This window comes from Lampetra planeri, chromosome 8 (genome assembly GCF_965212315.1).
Source record: "Lampetra planeri chromosome 8, kcLamPlan1.2.h2, whole genome shotgun sequence".
Classification (NCBI taxonomy): Eukaryota; Metazoa; Chordata; class Hyperoartia; order Petromyzontiformes; family Petromyzontidae; genus Lampetra; species Lampetra planeri.
Window position 1 is genome coordinate 3556346 of NC_136114.1, and position 22681 is coordinate 3579026.

The 22681-nt window shown below is 40.7% G+C and overlaps 1 protein-coding gene across 1 annotated transcript in view; it reads left to right on the forward strand.

Moving 5' to 3' along the window:
- TMTC2 (transmembrane O-mannosyltransferase targeting cadherins 2) overlaps positions 1-18057 on the forward strand; it is a 270005-nt gene extending 251948 nt beyond the window's left edge. The window contains exons 11-14 of the mRNA XM_078596730.1: positions 1936-2017; positions 5798-5912; positions 8518-8581; positions 17742-18057. Coding sequence (XP_078452856.1) covers positions 1936-2017; positions 5798-5912; positions 8518-8581; positions 17742-17933 — 453 coding nt within the window. The 3' untranslated portion in view covers positions 17934-18057. The remainder of the gene's footprint in view (positions 1-1935; positions 2018-5797; positions 5913-8517; positions 8582-17741) is intronic.
- Positions 18058-22681: the final 4624 nt, after the last annotated feature.

Sequence of the window (22681 nt, forward strand, 5' to 3'; positions counted from 1 at the left end):
AGCAGCGCTCCTCCAAGAAAACCGCGGCCACTCTCTTAGACTCTTTAAGAATGCCAGATAGAAACCAAGTTGCGAACCACAACATAGAAATAAGATTACCATAGATGTCTCTGGAAATACAGTAAGTCCGAACCATTTAAAGCTTACATTAGTTTATTTGGGTGTAGTTTTGCACGCAATATTTCTCCATCCATTGCCTGGAGACATTGTTATCTTTTTTAGGCACAACTACTGTCATGCCACTATTAATTGGTCTGTTAAACCCACGTTATCAAGAATAAGGTTTGGTACAATAGGCTGTTATTATATCTCAGTCGCATATTCCATTTGCATTTGTTAAGGTGTTGTAGCTCGGTAGGCTTTCACCTATTAAAAAAACAAAACTATTAAACATTTCATTTTACCAGGTAAGGCCCAATGAGCTATATCGCTTTTTTTCAAAAGCGATTTGGTCACAAATGATAGCTCAATGAGGTGGCTTAGCATGTAGATATGTAAAACAGCCGAATACTTTCAACGCATGTTTATAAATGTGGATTAAAAAACCAGAAGACGAGGCTAAAAATCCGTACGACCACGGGGAGGTACATGCAAACTCCAAATATACAGGCGTCAGGGTCAGGATCGAACCCATGACCTGTATACCAGGCGAGGTAGTTAACATCTCGCCACCATGGCACCTTGCTTCAACATAAAACTAGCGTTTACTGTGCACTTTCTATGTAAAGCCACTTGTTTTTTTCATGATGATGAAATACACAATTTAAACGTTTCATGCATCTCATTGTACAAACAATAATATAATTCAAATATTACCTTTTATCACCCAACGCTTGGTGTCACATTGTACTTGCCGAATGTTTTTCTTTCATGCAATTTTTTTTTCCTTTAAGGATTTCAAAGAGCCCCGTAATTAAAGAGTAAAATAACAACCATTATATTTCAACCATGACGCACAGGTTCTATTATCCATGCATGCATATCATGCCAGTATGCATTCGGACGATTTTAATTATGTTCACGTATCCAGGAGACTTGGTCATAACGTAAAAAACTCATGACATGTATTGAGCTAAGTTTCACTGCAATAATATTTTGAATACTTATTTTCTTAAATGAACAATGTTATGCCTGTTTTCAATAATATCGATTTAATTATTGATGAATGTGTGCTGACGACCTGGATATTTTCACAATTTTAGTATTTTTTTTTTATCAAAGTGGCATTCCATTGCAAATTGTTCTTATTAATATTTGAGTAATATTACCAAAGACCATCAGGCTACAAGCATTCTTCATTGAGGTACTTCGAGCTGATATCCTGCATTTTAATAAAAGTTAAAGGTGATAAAGGCGCAGCTCTGTCATTTCTCGCTCACACCACTGCTGGCGGAAGGGCCTCCACTAGTGGCATCTCTAGAGAGCCCCTCTAGATAGGGCATTTGGCCTACTCTTTCACGCTGGCCCAGATGATTTGGAAGAGATTCGACAACCCACATTTTACCCCACCACACGAGACTTTTCAATCAACTGTTCATGCAGCATATATGAAGAGACAATGCCAATAATATAGTCATCCTTTTTTATATGCACTTACAAGGAGTGACTTCACTTCATTATCCCTCCTACTGTGTGCTCTAGCGAGCACCATCTACACTATTCTCCACCTGTTAATGAGGATCCCGAGAATGGACTGCGAGAGCAATTGCTGAGAATGCTGTTAAGTAAATACCCATACCTTTTATAGCCAGCAGAGTACAACTGAATTCAGGAAGCGCATCCGAGTGACTCAACGTTATCCCACCATCCAGGCACGTGAACAGAAACGAAATAGCTTGTTCTGGCGTTAAATACTAAAAACCAGAAACGACTAAAATGCATCACTGGTCAGGTGATGTGTCACTTCGTTTTGCCTGTACGTTAATCTGCTTTTAGAATCGAAAAGTGGAGGCGGAGAGGCTCTTCCTGAAAGCCATAGACCTCGACCCAGCCAAGGCAAACACCTACATGCACTACGGTGAGTTTGCAAAACGCCAGTGGCCAGATTGACCAGAGAAGGTTGTGAGGTGCGGCGTCCACGAGTTATAATCATCCAATTCGATTGGGTACATTTCATAACAGTGAATTGCAATATTGTGCGCATTGTGGCAGAGCGATTATTTCGTGCCCTGTTACCTGGGGAGTTATGAGTTGAAGTCCTGTTTGGAGGTCGACTTGGCTCATCATCCCACTGTGATTGTTAACATTTATACAGTACCACTTTGTGGAAGGTGGCTAAGGGAGAAACAGGTCCCTGCCATAAGAATTTGGAATTTCTACCACTAACTCAAGGGCCACCAAAGGACAAGACTGCCGCCTATTTGGGCAACGAGGCACTTTAACCTTGACTATGTGTTTGGCTTTTGTATTCAATGAATGCAAGTTTCTTCAGCACGAGGCCATTAAGTTATGGAGGGCCACAGTATTGAGTTCTCCGACCTATAAAAGGTAAAGATGCAGCCCTGTAATCGCTTGGTCGTGTCACTGCTGGCAGAAGACCATCCATGAGAAGGAGCCCCGTAGAACCTTGCTCGCGAGGGTATTTGGCCTTCTCTTGCACGCGAGCCAAGAGGAAGAAGTGGGAGTACCCACACCTAACCACCCCACACATGACTGGCCATTTGACTAACTGCGGTATTACCTATTTTTATGCTGCCAGGTGGACAGAGGATTTGAAAAGCAACGTGTACATTTCTCTGGGATCAGAATAAAAATAAACCAGGTGTTAAGATGTTCGAACACCAAATAAATATTTTCTTCGAGGCATCAAGTCTGCTTGAACCACACATACTGGTGGAAAAACATGCAAACAAACATGCTTTGAACATGTATGCATTGTCTTTGAAACCGATTGACCTACACCAGAAACAGGCTTCTTTATGGCCTTGTTTCGACAGTTTTTGACGTGGGAACATGCTTTTCCACAAGTATGTGTGGTTGATGCAGACTTAATTCCTTGAAATAGGTATCTAGTTAGCGTAAATCCTACTCTTATTTTCAATTGCCGTGCCAGGAAATCAAATTGCACTGGCAGCATAGTGGTGTGTAATCCTAACCATTATACCATGATACCATCCCTTCCCACTAGTGTTGCTCTGAATCTTGCTGTAATGCTAAATATGTGGCTGGATTTCCTCATGGGTATTTAACCGAGCCAGTTTACATGGAGTTGATGACTGTTCCCAGATATAAGGACTTGGACTTTTTACTATTTACTATGTTTATTTTACCAGGTAAGGCCCACTGAGCTCTTTTTCAGAAGCGACCTGGCCACAAATGATAGTTCAACAAAGTGGCTTATAATGGGAAAATTTATAGCAGCCAAATACTCTAAAAGCATGTTTCTAAATGTGGAGGGAAAAATCGGAGGACCCAGAGAAAAATCCACACGACCACGGGGAGAACATGCAAGCTCCAAATATTACATGCATTAGAGTCTGGATCGAACCTATGACCTAATGTATACCAGGCGAGGTAGTTAACATATGTTTGCATTGTGAAAAATTACTCGCCAAATAGTGCACACATTGTCTCGTGTATTCAATGATGCAATTGCACACACTGCACTTTTCATTCAACATTGGTGCTGGGTCGATGTTTGGGCGTTGCAAAATGTGATGGTTTTTACATTAGTCGCAATTGCTTTGAATGTGCATTGCATGTTGAAGCCTGTGGCAGTTTGTGCATTATTCTTGTTCATTGACCGCAGATCAACATTAACAGATGACAGGACTGTGAAGATTTTCTTTCTATGCTTTTTTTACAGATAAGAGTGGTCCTCGTGATAAATGCATTATATTATATATATTATTGCGGAAAATAGGTTATCGATAAAAAAAAGTTTCCATCATGGATGATAGAATGAAACTGATTCCCTGCATTTTTTTCTTGTTTTCAATCTCACTGCAACAGTGTACTGTTTAGCGCGATGTAGCACAGCCGTGAATCTCGCGCGTGCTCTCAGAATAATAAAATACGTGATTTTGGCATTCAGTACTTGTTAACGCCACCTGTAGCACTGGACTCTCCAAATTAATGTTATGTTGAGCCATGCCTAATCGCCTCAAGCCAATGAACGCATGTTGTTTACCACTGGCAGCGCCTCGTCCTTGTTTGGAGAGCCTCACTGCGCTTACTTCCCAGTCATTGTGCTTTGCATTCCGTACGATATGGCCCACCAATCGCACTTGTTCACCATAGGCAGCCTCTTCTTCCCTCACTCGATTCGTAATGAGTTGAGAAAAAGGCCTTTTGTAAAAACAAATTTCCGAACTGTTGCATTTTCTATTTAACACTTCCCCAGTTGTGCCATATGTGTTATATTACTGTGTTATTTAGGTGCCTGAATTGGCAAACTAAATGCGGTGAAAAAAATCTGAATAAGCTGCGTGTAAATTAACATTCTAATGTTAAGCTTATGCATATATGTGTTGTGCTCGACTGAATAATCACAAGTGAATAATCATTTTTCTTTAAAGAAGCAACACGTGAATTTAATTAACGTGTTAAACCAATCATCATCGTGATAACCATCATCTGTTAAAGCGTTCCTTCATCTGAGATGTCACCATCCCAGGTGCTCTGAATCCTTCATTATTCCTTCTTTCGTTACTCTAGTATGCACAGTTCCATCACTTGTGCTGGTGTTCCACCACTAGTTTTATACATCAGTTACTGTTCCTTGAAGCAAATTGTTCCTTCCAAGGCCACTTTCTTTTATGTAATGCCAAGTATAATTTTTACAGCATTTAAAGATACATTTAGCTATACTTTTTGATTGTTAAAATGTTTGTTCAGTATTGAATAGTTACTACTACGTAACTTTTCATATGCTTATTTCAAAACTGGTAATCAGAAAACATATTTAAAATGTAATTTTCATCAGGCCCCATTGTGCTAAGTTTATTCTCCAACCATTATCCACTCTTTACGCACCTCCAATTAGCATGGTTGGCTACGTACGGTGTGAAAGAAGTTGAACGTACATACATGCTATCCCTCTTGACTCTCTGTTTGTGCTATGAAGAAGAGCCATTGCCTGAAATGTTACCAATTGCATTTTCTTCTTGTAAGGCAGTGTTATTGACAAATGTGTTGAGTTGTAACAGCATTGTACGTTGTCTAAATATAACCTCATCTTCTGCTTTACTGACATTCTATATTTAATATTTGAGTGCATGGAGAGCCGAGTGGTTATCATACTTGCTATTCAGCCTCAGTTCACAGGGTCTATTACAGATCGTGTGCCATTATTCACAGGTGTAGACCATTTTGTTGTGCTAGCGCAGCACAAATTTGAAAATTACGTTCAACTAAAATGCATTAGAGAGCTCGATTGATGTATTGTGGAGGCAGTTTCCAGTTATATACAGCAGGAAACTGCCAATTCAGTGGAAATATCAACAATTGATTGCTCTTTTCAACCAAGTATCAGCAAACAGTTCCTTTCTGCCAACACATGAATCAGATGCAATAACTTAAAATAGCAGTTTGTTTATCCCTGGGCATAGCCAGCTTTCTCTTACAAAAAATGCACTTCATGTAAATAGCCTGTCAGCTTTGATGCATGTGATATATATATGTGTTGTTGTCAAGTGGCCCATATTTTAAGACTGGGGTGTTACGGTTTTGCATTGGGCATCAAAACCACCCTGATGGACCAGATCTCCCCAAAGCCCAGGTTGCCACCAAGGGAAGAAATTCCGCGTGCGCTCAGACATTGAACCTCTCCGACCGCCCCACGGGCTTTTGTGCGCAGCTCAATTTCTGGTGGAACAGTCCCGGTTCCCGGAGGCGGCGGGTGTGGCCGAGAAGGCATCGCAGCAGGACAGCACCGACTTTGAGACCGTCTTCAGCACAGCACACATGTGCAGGTGAGAGAGTGGGGGGTGGGGTGGGGGTGTACTCCCACACAATGGGGTCACGGATTGGGAAACGTCAACTCTTTGGTAACTTATGTACCAGTGTCTATATTGTCAACAATGGGGCAGTAGTTTGTAAAGGTGATTTTTTTCCGCAATGTGAAGATATGAACCCAGTCCAAATTGTCTCAAAGCCAAAATAAACGTTTGGCAACGTTCAACTTCATTGTTAACTAACAAAGTATGTTTTGTTGATTGTTGGCACTTAGCCAGTGATGGAAAAATCTATTGCTATGGCATGTTATATATATTGCGATGGCAAGGGACAATATGCATTGGGTAACCAGTTTGCAGCCTTCTGATTGTGAGGCGGGGGCTCTGCAAGCTCAGCCGCTCGCTTCGGTAATAGAATATGCGCAATTGACAGAGACGAAGCCACGTGGTCATGGTGTGGTATTGATCTGTTGCATGAGTTAATTGATCATTTTCACCATAAAATCCTGCAGTGGCGAATTAGATTAGACTGGAAGACCACAATCCTTGTTTTGTGTACTTGCAAATCTGCCTTCTCATAATGCTGCTGTCTGTCCATCGGATGGCTACTTTACATTTTCCAGTGACGATGGGCTTCAACCCTGATTTCAACTCGCAGCCTTCCAATTCTGCATCAAGTGATCTACCAAAATTTCTACCTACTTCAATGTGGAATTACTAAAGTTTTCTGTTTGATAAAAAAAAAGTGGACATTAATACCCTGTGACATACCTTGCAATTATAAGCCACTGCGTGTCGGTTATACCGAATACATTTTTTTTCATACCGAATACGTACTAAAAAAATCTTCATCTCTTCTTTTTACCATGCCTTATGTAAGTCAAAAGGCTCACAATGTGTATGAGATTTTAAATCTGATCACACAAATTTGTCACTATTTGCTGTTGGCGATGTACCAACTTGTCTCAATGTGACGGATTAAGTGGATTATCCATTTCTAAAGAGCTGAGTCTCAGGTCATTTTACTTTAAAATTCGCAGTCAAGTACACTTTGAGAATGCCTTTTTTATCATGGGGACATAACATTGCTTTGTAAAGGGTACTTAAAGTTTCCACGAGGATATTCAGAATATGTAGGAAAACTGGTCAACAGCGTATGTTTAGGAAACTAATTTCCCTACAATGTATTTAACTATGTACAACCGCAGATGAATGATTTATGGATTATGCAAGGGACATTTACTTACAAATGAATTATTTCTGTGTAAATATGTAATTTATTTACTTGGGCTGTGTGGGATGAAGCGCTGACTGTCCTACACTTGTGAATTGAGTTTTATCTCCATTAAAATCCACTTTATAATCGATGTCATATTTCAGCAATCCTCCATGGAAATGATTGGCTGTACATTGAAATTCAACTGTTTGCACCATGCACACCGACTCGGAGGCATGTACAGCTGACCAGTCGATAATTTATTAACTGCAGAAAATAGCCACACAAACATATGCTCCAGAATAACATTCGCGGCGTTTCATTCTGTTTGAATTTGTAAATGCACTTCCATCGGCGAGGCAGCACGTGGTCCAGTGATATGACTGCACGGTTACGTACTTAAACAGGTGGAGTTGTATGACAGGTGTAAAGGCTCCCAATTGTCTGTCGTGATCTTGGAAGAGACCGAGTGAGCTGACCTGTCGTGGCTGTCTGTTGAGTAATGTTTCTAAATCATTTATTCAATTAAAGAAACCTGTGCTGCAATGCATTAAAGCACCTTAACAAAGTGTGGGATTTCTACAATGGTGACTTCCATTCATTTGAATGCAATCTTTCTGGGCTTGAACTGACAGGGATAAGACAGTGATGCTTTTAACTTGAATATAAATGCGTGTGCTCCTGTTACCCCAGCCTGGAAACGATGTTCCTTTCTGTAACGTGGCTCAAGGGAACGTGCTGGTGCATAATTGGGGTGTTCTGCAATGGGTCATGTGGGACGTAGCGGTTGCTTGTTGGAATACATTTATGTTGCAGTCACACTTGGTGATAAATCACATACTAATCATATTGCTCCTTGTAGTTGGTGCATTTGAAGACTGTCCGTCTCACTTGTATTTATTAAACTCTTTCATTTCCTGTGCTTCATTGGGGGTTATTATAATGCACCAAGAAAATCCTGTGTGTATGTGTGCTTAATAATATGCAACTGAATAGCAAGTGCTGTGCTTAGAAAATTTAAGAACACTGAAAGCGAATAATTTCTAAACTACATTTGTTTTCGTGTTTTGATTTTTTGTATTATCGTGCACTGCCACATGAAAAATAATGGAACATAATAAATAATGCATGTTATTATGGCAAACAGGTGTTCTTTAAATAGACAGGTTCCAACAGTAGGAATATGGAATTTCTGCCATTGATGCAGGGATTTCGACTGTGGCGAGCACTGGCCCGTGCTCATTTTAGGAGGAAAAAAACGATTTTGGCTTTGAGATGGAAGTCGGTGTAATCCTGTGAATACAGTATACATTTTCCACGTATAATACCGAGAATCATTCAAATCCGTTGAATTGCATTTTCAGGAAAAAAACTCACATGCTGCGTTATTGTTTTCTCTACAAACAGGCAAGCAGGACTGAACCACGCCGCAGAGAAGTATTACCGGCAAGCAGCCCAGCTTCGGCCGAATGTAAGCTTGATCTACACTCACGCTAGGCCATTACTACTTCTTGGTGGGAGGCAAGGCAAGGCTCAGAAGGAGTGCAAATGTTATCTGGGCACCGCGGTGGCGAGATGTTAACTCCCTCTCCTGCTTTACAGGAGGTTGTGGGTTTGATCCCGATCCAGACGCCTGCTGTATATTTGTAGTTTGCATGTTCTCCCTGTGGTCGTGTGGGTTTTTCTCCGGGTCCTCCGTTTTTTCCCTCCACATTTAGAAACACGCTTTTAGAGTATTTGGCAGCTATCCATTTTCACGCGATAAGCCACTTCGTTGAGCTATCATTTGAGGCTAGGTCGCTTCTGAAAAAAGAGCAACGTAGCTCAGTGGGCTTTACCTGGTAAAATACAAATCTTTACTTTATTCGTATCCAAGGCAATGTGCGGCAGGGCACACTGCTTTTCAAATCACAGGAGTGCTATTTAACGTTAATTTGAGGACATTACGGCTATGTTACACAGATATGCGCTGTTGAGTATTTTTTTAAAGGTTTGGCAAACTCCACATCAAGCCAAGTAAATGCAAAAGGAGATATCCAAATAGTTGTATAATGTCAAACACGGATAATGAAACAGGGCTTTTCTGTGTTCCTGATGTCCTAAATACTGGCCAGGAGCATTATGTAGTCCATTGGCTTTTCTATGTCAACAATCATTGCTTGCAAATACTGTAGATTCATTTTATCAATTCAAATACACAATCACCCGAATATGATTGGCATTAATTTGAAGATTTTTTGTATAACATTCAAATGCCAACATGTAGACTTGGGGCTTAGTAATATTAAAGCAGGTAATCCCAATGGGTGAATATTTTTTTTTCTTGGCAAAATAGAAACATGAACAGAATATATGAATTGTTATAATGAGCGAGCAGCACAGGGGCACAGTTTACAACTGGGTTATCCAATTGTTTAAATAATAGATACGCGTAAACAAATGCTGCTGTAAAGCATTTGTCCAGAAGACCCATAAGCTGTCGGACGTACATGTTATGTTCTTTTTACATACTGACACAGACCATTGTCTGCTTATTTGTAATTGTATTATGGACCATTCGGCCCTGACAGCACGTAATAAATGATCTAAAGAATGTTTTGCCGCATGTAAAGTACGTCATATATTTACAAATTATAGTCATTGGATATCAGCTGGACATGTTTACATTTTAAAACATATATAATATGATGGTTTATGTGCAGTTATTGGTGACCAGGCCGAGACCACCACCGCACTAAACTTGAGGACCTGGTTTAATCACGGGTCGCTTCTCAATTTCAAACCTAGGTTTTGAGCCTTGCTAGCGAAGTTCCGTAATAGATATGAACCCCCTCATGCATCCAGCGATCTCTACTACTGTTCTATTAAACGACACGTTGCTTTGAACACGTGAACTGTATAAAATGGGATGTGTTTGACCTCTCGAGCACCGTATCATGCTGCCAAATTACAATATTTATGTTGGATTTCGTGGTGGTATTGTGATGCCGTACACTCTCTACTTGCAGTATTTATTTTTCGTAATTGAGCGTGACAGCCAGGCCTTCATGCCCTGGAAATAAAAAATTAACAGCATTTCTATATACTTACAGCTTTCATTTAATTCAATGAAGTTCTGCCACCTGTTGTATATTTTATATATTTTACGACTGATTGCAATGTAAATGATTGTCAGTTTCAAAACTGTGGTGTGGCAAGTGTGCCATTGTTTAACTTGGTGTCATAGTTTCAAAGCTTAGTTTAATATAATTTGTGACAACTCTGGTGTTATATGAGCTCGGGTTGCCACTTTCAAAACGTAATCAAAGGGGTTGGTGGCGAACACGAAATAAATTCTGAGAAATATCCAGTGTTACAATACAGAATTATAGTTTCGATTTAAAGCTTTCGTGACTGCAGGGATTCATCTTCTTGGTTCTTTCGGTAAAGTCACGTAGAAGGGAAGTAATAAAATAATAAAAATAATGTTAAAAATATGTTTTATTTTTATTATTTTATTACTTCCCTTCTACGTGACTTTACCGAAAGAACCAAGAAGAAGAATTATAGTTGCCTATGAGGAGGTAGTGAGAAGGCAGGATGCTGCTAGTGGTGTAATGGTCAGCACACCGGATTTCCAACCCAGAGATCTCCCAGCATGCCAGTTGAATAAATTGTGCACGTCCGTCCGTCCTCCGAGCAGTATAGATTGGGACACCACAGTTGAATGACAGGTCACGTGTTATCAGTTAAAGGGTGGGTAAGCTCACCTTTTCCGAGATGTGTGTATGTTCAACTTCTTTCACACGTGCGTAGCCAACCACGCAAATCGGAGGTGCAGTGGAATGGCAACAAACTAAACACTTAAAGCAGTTCTAAAGAAACGAGTTTTCAATCTAGATTTTAAAGTGCATAGCTCCAGTGGCTTGCTAACGTCAGAAGGAATAATCTACAGGCAGCGTGGAAGAGCAGGCCAAATACCGACAAGTGGGTCTCTCTATGGAGGTTCTCTCACCACCAGTGGCGTGAGCAAGAAATGTCAGGGCTTGGCTCTTACCCATGAGAAGGGAGTAGAGTCTGCACATTTTTATTCTCATTTATGTGGGTTATTCGTTTCCTCTAAAACCAAAAAATGCACTTCGTAATGAATTGACCACATATCCCAAGCAGGATCCGCTTGAAAGAATCAAGAGACTCACTCGTGGCTTTCCTGAATAACGGATTTATATATATAAATGTTTTAACATTACTGAAAGACGTATTACTGGAGGTTCATGTTACTTAAAAAAAAACCTACATTATGCAGGAGTTTAACGTCTGCCAACACAACATTGCTTGTTTAAAATATTGTTTAACACGACTGTGTACTTCTATATTTAATTTATAGTGCCTGATGGTTATTTTCCCATTATACTATGGGCTATTTTGACATTGTTAAATACAATGCAATGGAATTAGTTTAATTGAATCATGTACCCATGGCTTACTAACATGCTCCAGTTAGCACGGTTGGCTACGTATGGTGGGAAAGAAGTCCAAAATACATCCATAAATGCTGTTAAGTGCTCATGCTCTCAACTATGTATTGTTACACCAGAAAAACTGTGAAAAAGTGGTTGCCATTCTGGATTTATGGAAATCCTTCCAGGCAAGTGATAGGGAACAATATAATCTTGTAATGGTTTTAATAAAGAATACCGTATTTTAATTTAAATGCCTTATCCTGGTTTTGGCTGTGATTGCAAGTGTAATTAGTTGATCCTCATTAATGATAACAATCTACAACCCTCTGCAGAATGAAGGCTTCCCTGTCCTAATGTCGTAGGGGTTGTTTGGCTATAATTCACAGGTTCGCATATATTACAAACCACTGATATATCCCGCGGCTGATAACCTGATGATGTTGCGTTAAAGCTCAGTGCACTAACTACTTCACCACCGCTTCTCCTTACCCCTGCTGAGTGTAATCGTACATCTGTTCAACCTGAAGTTTTAATTGCTTGATGTTAAGCAATGTATAAGTATCTAGCCCAAGATATAAATAGGTGGCCTGAAATATTTAGGTCTGCATTTTGAAATTGCTTTAACGCACGAGTGAGAGCCAGTCCTTTTAAAGCAAGTATAATAAAATGTATGGACTTGGTATGATTAATTAGGATAATGTATGACACTGGGGAAGCTTGTGCCAAGGATTCAACAGACCTTTTTTAATCTTATCCAGGCTGTGTTCCTAATATAGAAAATATACCACCTTACAAACCATACGTGCCTAGGTTTTCAATGTCATTTTTTTTCAAGAAAATAAACAGTACTTGTTATTTTAAGAGACTTCAGTGATATTTGAATTGTTTTTGCCTGGGGGAAAATGATCTAATATCAATATTATTTTTATTATGTTGCAGACTTTTTTTACCAGAAAAAAAATCCTATATTATTTTTTAAAACATTCTAACTCAAGAGGGTGAGGTAAAAACAATTAAATTATCATAGTTTGTTGTTTTCACTGTTTATGAATGGTATATTCTGATCGGGAGCATACGAACATTTAGCATAAAAGTATTTCTAGAATATTACAGCGGTGTACCAAATATAATCAAAATCTGTATTAGTCTATAAGTGCAGACAGATTTCAATGAACATTTGATATAACTCAGTACATGAACTGTACAGTTGTATGCGAATCTCCATATTTGACTCATTTGTCAAACCTGTATCTTTATCCCACCAACAAATGCACTGAAAAACTTGCGTCTCAAAGTTTGCTTTCGGTAAACTTTATTCTTTAACGATGTGTCGTGGAAATCCCGGATCTCTGTGACACTTGCTTGTGTGCTCAGGGAACTGGACCACTGGGCCAACTGATATAGCAATCTCCTGTTCATGCCAGAATGTTCCATGAGGCGGTGGTGCTGTTTAGCCAAATTCTACCAGGTACAGTACTCAGTTTAGGCCGTTTTGACCTAGGAGAGGTCCGGGACAGGTTTATATACTTATAGTCGCATGTCTTGTGGATGCCCAGTTGTTGATTTTGGGATGATAGCTCAATTGCTACCTATGCCATTGCTGCCCTTTACATCAATGCCCATAGAAACACCACGTGCCCACAGACCCACTGCCTGCTTTCCAACACTCAGTCTCTGTCAGTACTTGGTGATCATTCCTAGCACTGTCTCTGCTCTTGATTTTCACAGTACACGCAAGCACTCACGCTTGCCTCAAGGCTATGCGGTAGGTGGGAGAGTTCATTCAGAATTGTGAAGCTTAAAGTCATTTCGAAGCCCCACGCGATGACTCTGGATATATGCCAGATTAGATTTATTCCACGAGATATGTATCCATACTGAAATCAAATAAAGAGAACACAGTATAGAAGTGCACAACGCGAATATTGTATTGCCTGTATTACGAGTGTTGTGACCATGTGAACAATATACCATGCGCGTGATGCATTGTGTGCAAGATGTGAGCGGAGGTTAAAAACTACAAGGAAGAAAAAAAACTTGTCATCATTTTACCACGCCTGAAACATGATTATAATATGCTGCACGTGCTCGATTACACCTAGCCAACTGCATGCCTTCAATGAATAAATGTAAAACACACACACTGCACATTCACTGTAATGATCTGCGCAGATTATATACACTTTCAGTGTTATGACTTACACTTCCCATTTCACTTACAAGAGTCCCCCCCCCCCACCCATGGGTAAGTGCAAGCTCACGTGGGGAGCTGTGGGCATTGAATAAGGAATGGATCTATGGAGCCATTTCAGTTTACCGAATTCAACACAAGGTCAAGCAATATACATTTCTGGTATCCGTAATCGGTGTATTACTGTGTGTTTACTGCAAGTGCAGTTTGTTTAGCTATACTTGTTAGGCTAATAGGACCAGGCAAAAAGCTATACATAAACAGGAAATTGTGAGGATATACAGTACACTGTGTACTTTTTCCCTTGGGTGGATTGTATTGTTTCAATGCAATATAAACTAGTGGGTGAACTGTGGCACAGCGCTTGACACACTCCAGTAGGAAACCCAGCTTCCTGAGTTCGATTCCCGACCAAGGCTAACATGAGTGGCAAGTGATAACCGAATCTATCCTGAGTCCCCTCTTCACCAACCCGCACTGAACAGCATGATTAAGTATGATCAAACAACCCCCAGAACAACAAGGCCCAGGGAAGACCTTCATCCAGCAGTGAATTAGCAAAGGCTTCAAGTTATACTTACGTACTATGAATACATAATGTATCCTGTCTAGATACAAGGATGTCCAATACAAATGTGTTAAGAGGTTGCTTTAGCATTCAACTGGATTTGTTTAAATCTCGAAATGTTATGTTAACCAGCAATTGTTTCTTGCTGTGGTTGTCCCACCTGATGATGGACGCATGTGTTGTGCCTGAAACGTCGTGATTACGTTTATTTGATTTTTTATACCTACGTGACATTACCGAAAGAACCAAAGAGTATGTAACCTCTTCTCTTTGCGCATCGTCTGATGACGAGGTGTCACGTCCTCCACGATTGCAGCGATTTTCGTTTCCACTGTAAACAAAGGTGGCTAGCAGCCACTGTTGCTGCTGCTGTCCCACTGTGTGTTAATGTAAGTCGTAAGAGGTCCCCTGGGCGTGTTGTAGGTGAAAATGAAAGACAAGTGGAGTACACTCTCGTGGCACAGGGTCATACAAGCGTGTCCCAATGGGACTCGCTTGTATGCCGGGCGGTGGTGGCGCGTCCTGGTGGTTCGTGCAAATTCTGTGAAACTCCCCGTGGGATTCGGGGAGCTTATACAGTACCCTGGTTCCCAAGGAGAATGCGTTAACGTCAAAATTGTGGACTCCACCTGTTCCGTCTATACGGTGTTTCCCCCTTACATGCGTGGGTTTTCTCCGGGTGCTTCGGTTTCCTGCCAGATGTAAACATTCGTTAATTGGCCGAGAATGCAGAGCTTGCGAAAATGGTGGCGCCGGCTCGTCGCGTGGCTGGCTTCCTGCTTACCCGTGGATCCGAGTGCCTGAGTCCTATTTTCTTTCTGAGCGAATACTGTGCGCGTCACTTGGTGAATTGATTATTGCATTAGAAATGTGTGTTTGTGGGGAGCTGCGTACGTAGTGGTTAGTGCACTGTGATAAGAACCCAGTGGCCATTTGCGTGTGATTCACTAAACCAGTCCTGCGTCTCCTCTAGGTTGACTGAGCCTTACATGGGTACTCGGTGTGGTGTGTAAACATCACGAATGGGTAGACAAAGGTGACCAGGCTTAGTGCTGGCTACAACACCTCCTCACACAACATACCATTCTCAAAAGGTTTTTGACACTAGCACTTGCCTTTCGTGTTTGTGTGAGGAGTCGTAGTGCAGTGGCTTGGACATTGTATTGCTTTTGGCTGGCCATCGAACAAAGATGGTCACTGCATCGCGAGCCCTCAGATGCTCTTTTGTGGCAATCTGGAATGCTCTTCCGATATTAGGAATGCCACTGGAGCGATGCACTTTTAAATCTAGGTTGAAAACTCGTTTCTTTAGAAATGTTTTTTGTGTCTAGTTTGTTGTCTTTCCCGCACACCTCCGATTAGCATGGTTGGCTATGTACGATGCGGAAAAAGTTCAAAATACATACATACATTATGATTCCAGTAATGTGGGTTTAATTCTTGGTGCTATACTCTGGTTCTTTCGGTAAAATCACATAGGTATATAATAAAATAAATTAAATCACGACGTTTCGATTGCAACACAAGCAATCATCATCAGGTGGGAAAACCACAGCAAGAACATGTTTTGCTTTTGCTGTGGTTTCCCCTCCTTGTTGATGATTGCTTGTGTTGCAGTCGAAACGTCGTGATTTAATTTATTTTATTTTATACCTACGTGACTTTACCTAAAGAACCAAAGAGTATGGATCCCTGCAGTCACGAAAACTTCAAATCTTGGTGCCATATTATACAGCGTTTGTGGAGCATGGTATCTGAACCTGTCATGGGCCTCATCTAGGTTGACTCAGCCTTAAAACAAGAAAGCTATAGCTGGGCGTGGTCCTTGCTGCACCTCGTTTGCCGCAACAGACTAAATAGTTCCCCACGAACGGCACTTGCCCCTCTCTCGTCTGGAGCTACGTAGGTGGGTGGGGAGGATGTGGTCTTTGTCTTTTTGGCAGCAAACCCCATTCTCATGTTTGTTTATAATGCAGTGTTGCGGCAGCACACTGTGCTACACTCACTGCAACCCAGGTTTGTATTCCTGAGGCCACGTTGATCGTGAACAATAATCAACTGTGCCTGCCTTGGCTAACTCCGTCTAAACGGAGCGAGTTCTTTGTGTGACGTTTTAACATCAGCGGCTAAGAGGACTGCCCCGGGTGACGTGTGGCAAACAAGCATCGGTTGCAAGCTGCTATTCTAACGTTTTCCCAATCTCAATTTTCTCCACTCGTTTCTAAGCCACACTTGAAGATACTACGAGAGCAAATTCACCGATTCTTATCACTGTGCAACCCCCTTCTCCGGCAAACACATTCACAAATCACCAATACTATATTTACTTCTTCTTGGCTACTTCCCATGTCTGGAATTCCCTTTTATAATCACTATACCTGTTTAACATTAAGCCTAAGAATAATTTCCACTGATAACTAATTCCTGCTGATGCCCTCCAATCCTAGTCAGGAATTATTTTGCTGACGTCTATGTTTCAGCGTCATAGATAAGACCAGATTATTTAGCATTATATAATTACATTTCGTACTTGTTTATGCATGGGAGCAGACCATTATATAAATCTAATTCACACTTGATGATTCCACGAAAAAATGACAATTGCATTTCATTTGTAACCATTCTTGAGATGCAGTTGCAATGCTCTTATTCAAATTGTGGATTATTAGAGCTACACATTATTTTTCACCAATCACACGCGTGATCATTCTGCCCCTGCTATTCCCAATTCCCAACCTAATGTCTGCCTCAGACTGGCCTGGGAGCTTTTTAAATGAACACAATATAGCTCTTACCTTGATGCAGCTGAAGCAACCGGTTTTCATTGTTATTCATGCCAAAACATATTTTTGAACACGTGGGCTATTGTCATTGGCTAAATTCACACGGACCACATTGCAGCTGATGTATTTATTATGTTTTATTATTACGTTTGTGTACAACAGCAGAGTTTCAACCGAGTCTCAAGACTATTTTTCAGGAGGGTCCTGTCAACTTTTTTTACTAGGGAGTGGTGTTGCTGCTTTGTGTAATCTCAATTGAGTCATTTGCAAGCATTTTTTCTGCATTAGGATTTTTGTCCAATTCCAGTTATATTGTACGTCTTTTCTGTAATTATCAAGGAACCCAGGGGAAACCATGCAAAACAGGGGGGCGAACATGCAAACTCCACGTAGGAAAGCACGCGAGGCAGGAGTAACACTCGGAGCACAAGTGTTACCTCTGCTGCCCTGAGCTGAGGGAACGAATGAAAGGACGACTTCAGAGTTTTATAGTAACAATCATCAGCATGCTTAGTGCCGGCCCGCCCACCCCCTCGTGTGTCGTGCTGGCGTTCATAGGTGCTCGTTAACAATACTTGGGCTGGGGTATCTTTGTCGTTAGGAATTTGAGTGCGCGTGTTAATCCATGCATGTCTGTGCTTTGGCAGCACTCAACAGCGCTCATGAACCTGGGAGCCATCTTGCACCTGAACGGGCTGCTGGAGGAGGCTGAGAACCATTACCTCCGCGCGCTGCACCTCAAGCCTGACGACAGCATCACGCACTCGAACCTCCAGAAGCTCCGCAAGATCATGGAGAAGCAGGGCCGGCCCGGGGTGGTGCACGGAGGACACAAGTAGCAGGCGCGAGCGGACACCTTGTTGTTGCTCTCCGCTGCAAAACAACTGTGCTGTCAAATGCAAACTGAACAGTGACTTGATTCAAAGTAGTTTGAGGCACCTTGATCTGAATGCAACCTGCAAATGAAAATGCGTGCACAGCGAGTGAAGCATACAAAATACACAAACCTAATAGTGAAAATGATGAACTGAGAGCAGGCAAATCTGGAAAATGTATCATTTCAAACCGGTGTGTAAAAAATATAGCATTTCAGCTGAAACAGGGAGAAAACATGTTAAGCTTAAATTATTTTTATGGAAAATGCAGTTCCCTCGATCCACTTGGCATCATGACCCAAAGTCGAGCACTACATTCATTACCTTGTTCGAACACAATATGTGGTCTGAACTTTCAAGACACAGTAAAGATAATAACTCATCACTCCATTATCTAAAGCGAGTGCATATTTTAAGCGCGTTTAACACTAGGGAGCCTGCCAAGAGTGTGATAACATCGCAAATCTGTAATTGTATTTTATCCACCATTTTATCATTTAAAAATCACTCAAACGCACGTCTCCATCATGAGCTGATGTAATTTTAGTAATAAATCGTCATTTACAATGAATAGGCAAAAATTCTGCTTTTAAGCTATTTGCTGAAAAATATTCAGTTTCTTTCTATTAAGAAAGTTGGCAGATAACAACCGAGGTTAAAAGGTCAGATACAAACCTATCTGGTACATAAATAAAGCAAGATGCTGGGCCAATACTTGACAGATGTTTAGACTCAAATTACCTGGAGGTAGGGGGTTGAATTGCTTTCAGCCACTGATGTATTTTACATTCCAAAAGACAGATAAGCCATCCAGCATTTGCCAACCAATGGCTGCTAAGCAAAATGTTGCATTGAACATTTCCAGAAGATGAAAAGCCTCATTTATTTGCTGTGAATGACCACATTCCCTCTCGCAAATGGGCTCTCGTTGTATTCTTCTGCAGCGGAGTCTGGGCATCAAATTGACCCAGGGATACTCAAGATGGGCGCTTATACCCTTTTAGCAACGTACAGGGTCTGGTATCATTGTATTTCATCTACACTCTAGCCATAGCTACCGTGCACAAGGTACTAATGTTATTTAGCATTCGCATGCCACGTCTGTTTCACTTAAGAGTAACTATGTGGCTGTATGAAATGGGTGCATTACTTTTCTATTGTTGCTCTTCAATGAGTTGATTTTTCTTTCAACCAACTCACGCATGTGTGGGCAGCAGTTGGTTCATCGTTTTGTCCATAGAGTTGAGTTACTTTGAGTTGAGTTACTTTGAGTGTGTGGTCTGACTCGGATGTGTATGGTCCACAAATCTCCTTAATACGGTATTGCCACGTGAACTAATTCTGAAAAGGGAAATTGTAAGGTACTCAAAACATTTGATACTAATGCCATTATTGACTTCATGTAAAGCTAATAATTATCCAAGCGTTGCCTATGGAGGTGTCTCTGAAAGCGAATCTTAATCTAAATTGTCTTTTTTTACTGCGTGCCATTATGTTAATGACACTTAAAGCATAATGCTAAATCCACGTTCCCCACGTGCACATTTAAAAATGGTTTTCAAGTCAATTGTCGCAGCTGTGATGGTTGTGAGAGGATATTAAATGCTTCACACCGGTATTGAAGAACAATTACAATGATACCTGCTGGAAACTCCACGTCGATTGTAAAGGGGTTAAGGGGTCAGAGTTGATGTAACTTTGTGATTGCACGTGCAGTCTCAGATCCCATTGTGACTAATAGTGTCAAAACGCAAGCCATGAAGAGTGGCCGAGCCCTTAAAACCTTATACATAATGTAATATATAAAAACAAGATATGATAACTTCGATTTCCTTATTGCCGAGAGTGTGGCGCCATACCAAGTTAAAATTTCGGTCAGAGGTCAACACAATTTATCATCCTGCAGAGGTGAATAAGAACTGCTTTTTTGGGGGAAGTCAGCAGTGGTTGCAGTGACTTTTCAAAGGAACTGCCCCCATCATAGAAATGTGGAATTTCCTCCAATGGTTCAGGGCTGTCAACGTAGATCAGCACGTCACCATGTTTGCTTGAGGAGGCAGAAATTTTAACACGTAGGCTTTCGAGACCAATATCCATAATACAGGTTTTTTGGGTTAAATCGCACAAGTATATAAAAGTGTCGCTAAATCCGCCACCACCCGACACAGCCAATTAGTAAGGTTTGTCACGTAAACAGAACATGCCAATTCGTTACGAGCGCCAATGTGTTTGACAGCAAAGCCACAACATTTACAATCTGAGTGCGATGATTCGCCAGTAATTACAACTAGCTTCATCAGGCAACAGCCATATTTGTGGAGAAATCCTCCTGTTTCGTTCCTTAAATAGAGTGGTAGATGTGGTGACATCGCCTGATGAAGCTAGTTGTAATTACTGGCGAAACGTCGTACTTAGATTGTAAATGTTGTGGCGTTGCTCTCCAACACACCGTTGTGCTGTACTAGTGACGAATTGGCCACGTTCTGTTTACGTGACAACCCTTACTAATTGGCTGTGTCGGGTGGTGGCGGGTTAAACGACACATTTATATATTGACGCGATCTAACCCAAAATTACCTGTATTATGGAAAAATGAATTAAGTTTACCCTGATTGTAAGTTGTATTTGAATCCTGAAATATAGGGTGGTTTAAAAATATATACGTTTTGTAAAATGAATAAATCCATTGTACAAGTTTTAATTGAAGTTAAAACAGAAGCTCCAGGCGATGGCATACTGGTTTGAGACAGCTTACATTATTTTAGATCTTGTTTCCATGTCGAGAACTCAGAATGTGTTCTTGAAAGGTTTTGAAAATATCTCAAGCACAGTAGTTTCAATGTCGTGCATTGTCTTCAAGTACTCGGAAATGTTGCTAAATACTTGGATGGTTCCAGATTTTTTGGAAACATTAGTTTCTTTACACCATACAATCCTGCCAACTTCAGAACGCATTTGTGATTTGTTTAAGTGTACAATGTAAATTTGAATCCTTTTTGCGACATAAATCCCTTCATATATTAATTGCAAGGAATGAATAAGCACAGCAAAATGCCATACGATCAAGTTGTCAGCCAACTTTATTAACAATGCCTTCAAAAGAGTATCGAAATTAAAGTCAAATCCAACTTTCAAATAATCCTACATTCAGGACAATGGCCTCAGATTGCTACTTTAATGATAATTTATTTTTTGACAAAAAGCACTTTTTATGTTGGGGCATCTCGGAGTGCTTTAAACACTATCACATCTCATCTCAAACATTTGAAAGGGCACCCCCAGTGGCAGCTGCCCTGGGGGGTTCGAAGATGTTCAGTACCTAACCTACAATTGGGCATTAGTCTGCCAGTGAGCAGCGATGATTGCTATTTGTAATCCTAATTTAGTAATTTGCAGCTAATATTCGAATTTGGCAAATTTGGACCGTCAAGCCAGCACACAATGGCCTACTTGTTTTGTATGACATCAATGGATCTTTGATGTTCACTGTGAAGCAGACTGCTTATATTTTATGGTGAACACACCCGTAGTAATAATCAAGCAGGCATCATTTAGCAGTGATGTCACAGGATTGTGTGCTTCTGATTCCGTACCATTTCTCACGATAAAAATAACACCGTGGGTGCTCTGAGTCACATTCAGTGTGAAAGGTGCAGTTTTAGCAATAATAGTTTTAACAACGAAGACTCGCAGCTTACAATTATACTTTCACAAATTACTCTTTGGCCAAAAGACAAACTTCTGGCATTCTATTCACATTGTCAATAAGCCTCACACTCTGGTTGACAACAAACATTTTGGCTTCATTGTGCATTAAATTATTTGAATGTTTAAATATCCGAAATGTCTATATTGCAATCATGAGTGCACAATTGTAAGCAATGGGTGGGTAACTTTGCAATCATTAAAATTGAATTTTATTCGATTCAATTTTCTTTGAATATTATTTTGAATAGTCATATTTCCTAAACGAATGGCATAGTGAATTTACGAAAGATAACGATAAGACACCCAGATACAACTGTATTGTAAATTATCTTGCAGCAATGGACATAAACGTTACTAAAAGCTGGTTTGTACCGGGTATATTGTACTCAAGAGTGGCATCTGAGGTGCACATGACAGCACACATTTGAGCTGAACACGTCTCATAATCCCGGAGAGAGAAATTTGCTTGAATACAAAAAACTTCATCAATAATTCTGGAACTCTCCAACGCGTGCATTCATCCATCGGTAAATACAAAAAACTCCACACATCAGGGACAAAGCCAGTGTCATTGCTGGTACCTATTCAAACTTCACTTTTCACCTCAGAATCAATGCAGCACAATCTGAACAAATAGCAAAGCCTGTAAATTGTTATTGCGTGCTTCTTATTCCAATTACAACTTAATAATGTAGGGCTCTCTATAGAAAATCTAAGCATAGTACATGAAGTGGTCATCATAGCCAAAGCGATGGACACCGTTGCATCTCTGCTTCTCCCAGATCTCAAAATTGTTGCACGGTCGACACCTGACCCGTAACGTCTGCCCTTACCATGTCTCAATATCTGGCTGCTTTAGGTCTTGTCCTTGGTTGTGGGCCTGTCTCGAACTGACCTCGATCCCACACAGATGGCACACTCATTTTAACCTTCTGCACCTGGCTAAGTTTACAGTACCTTTCAGCCTTGTTCTGATTTGTAAATCACAAATTGTTTACCCTATT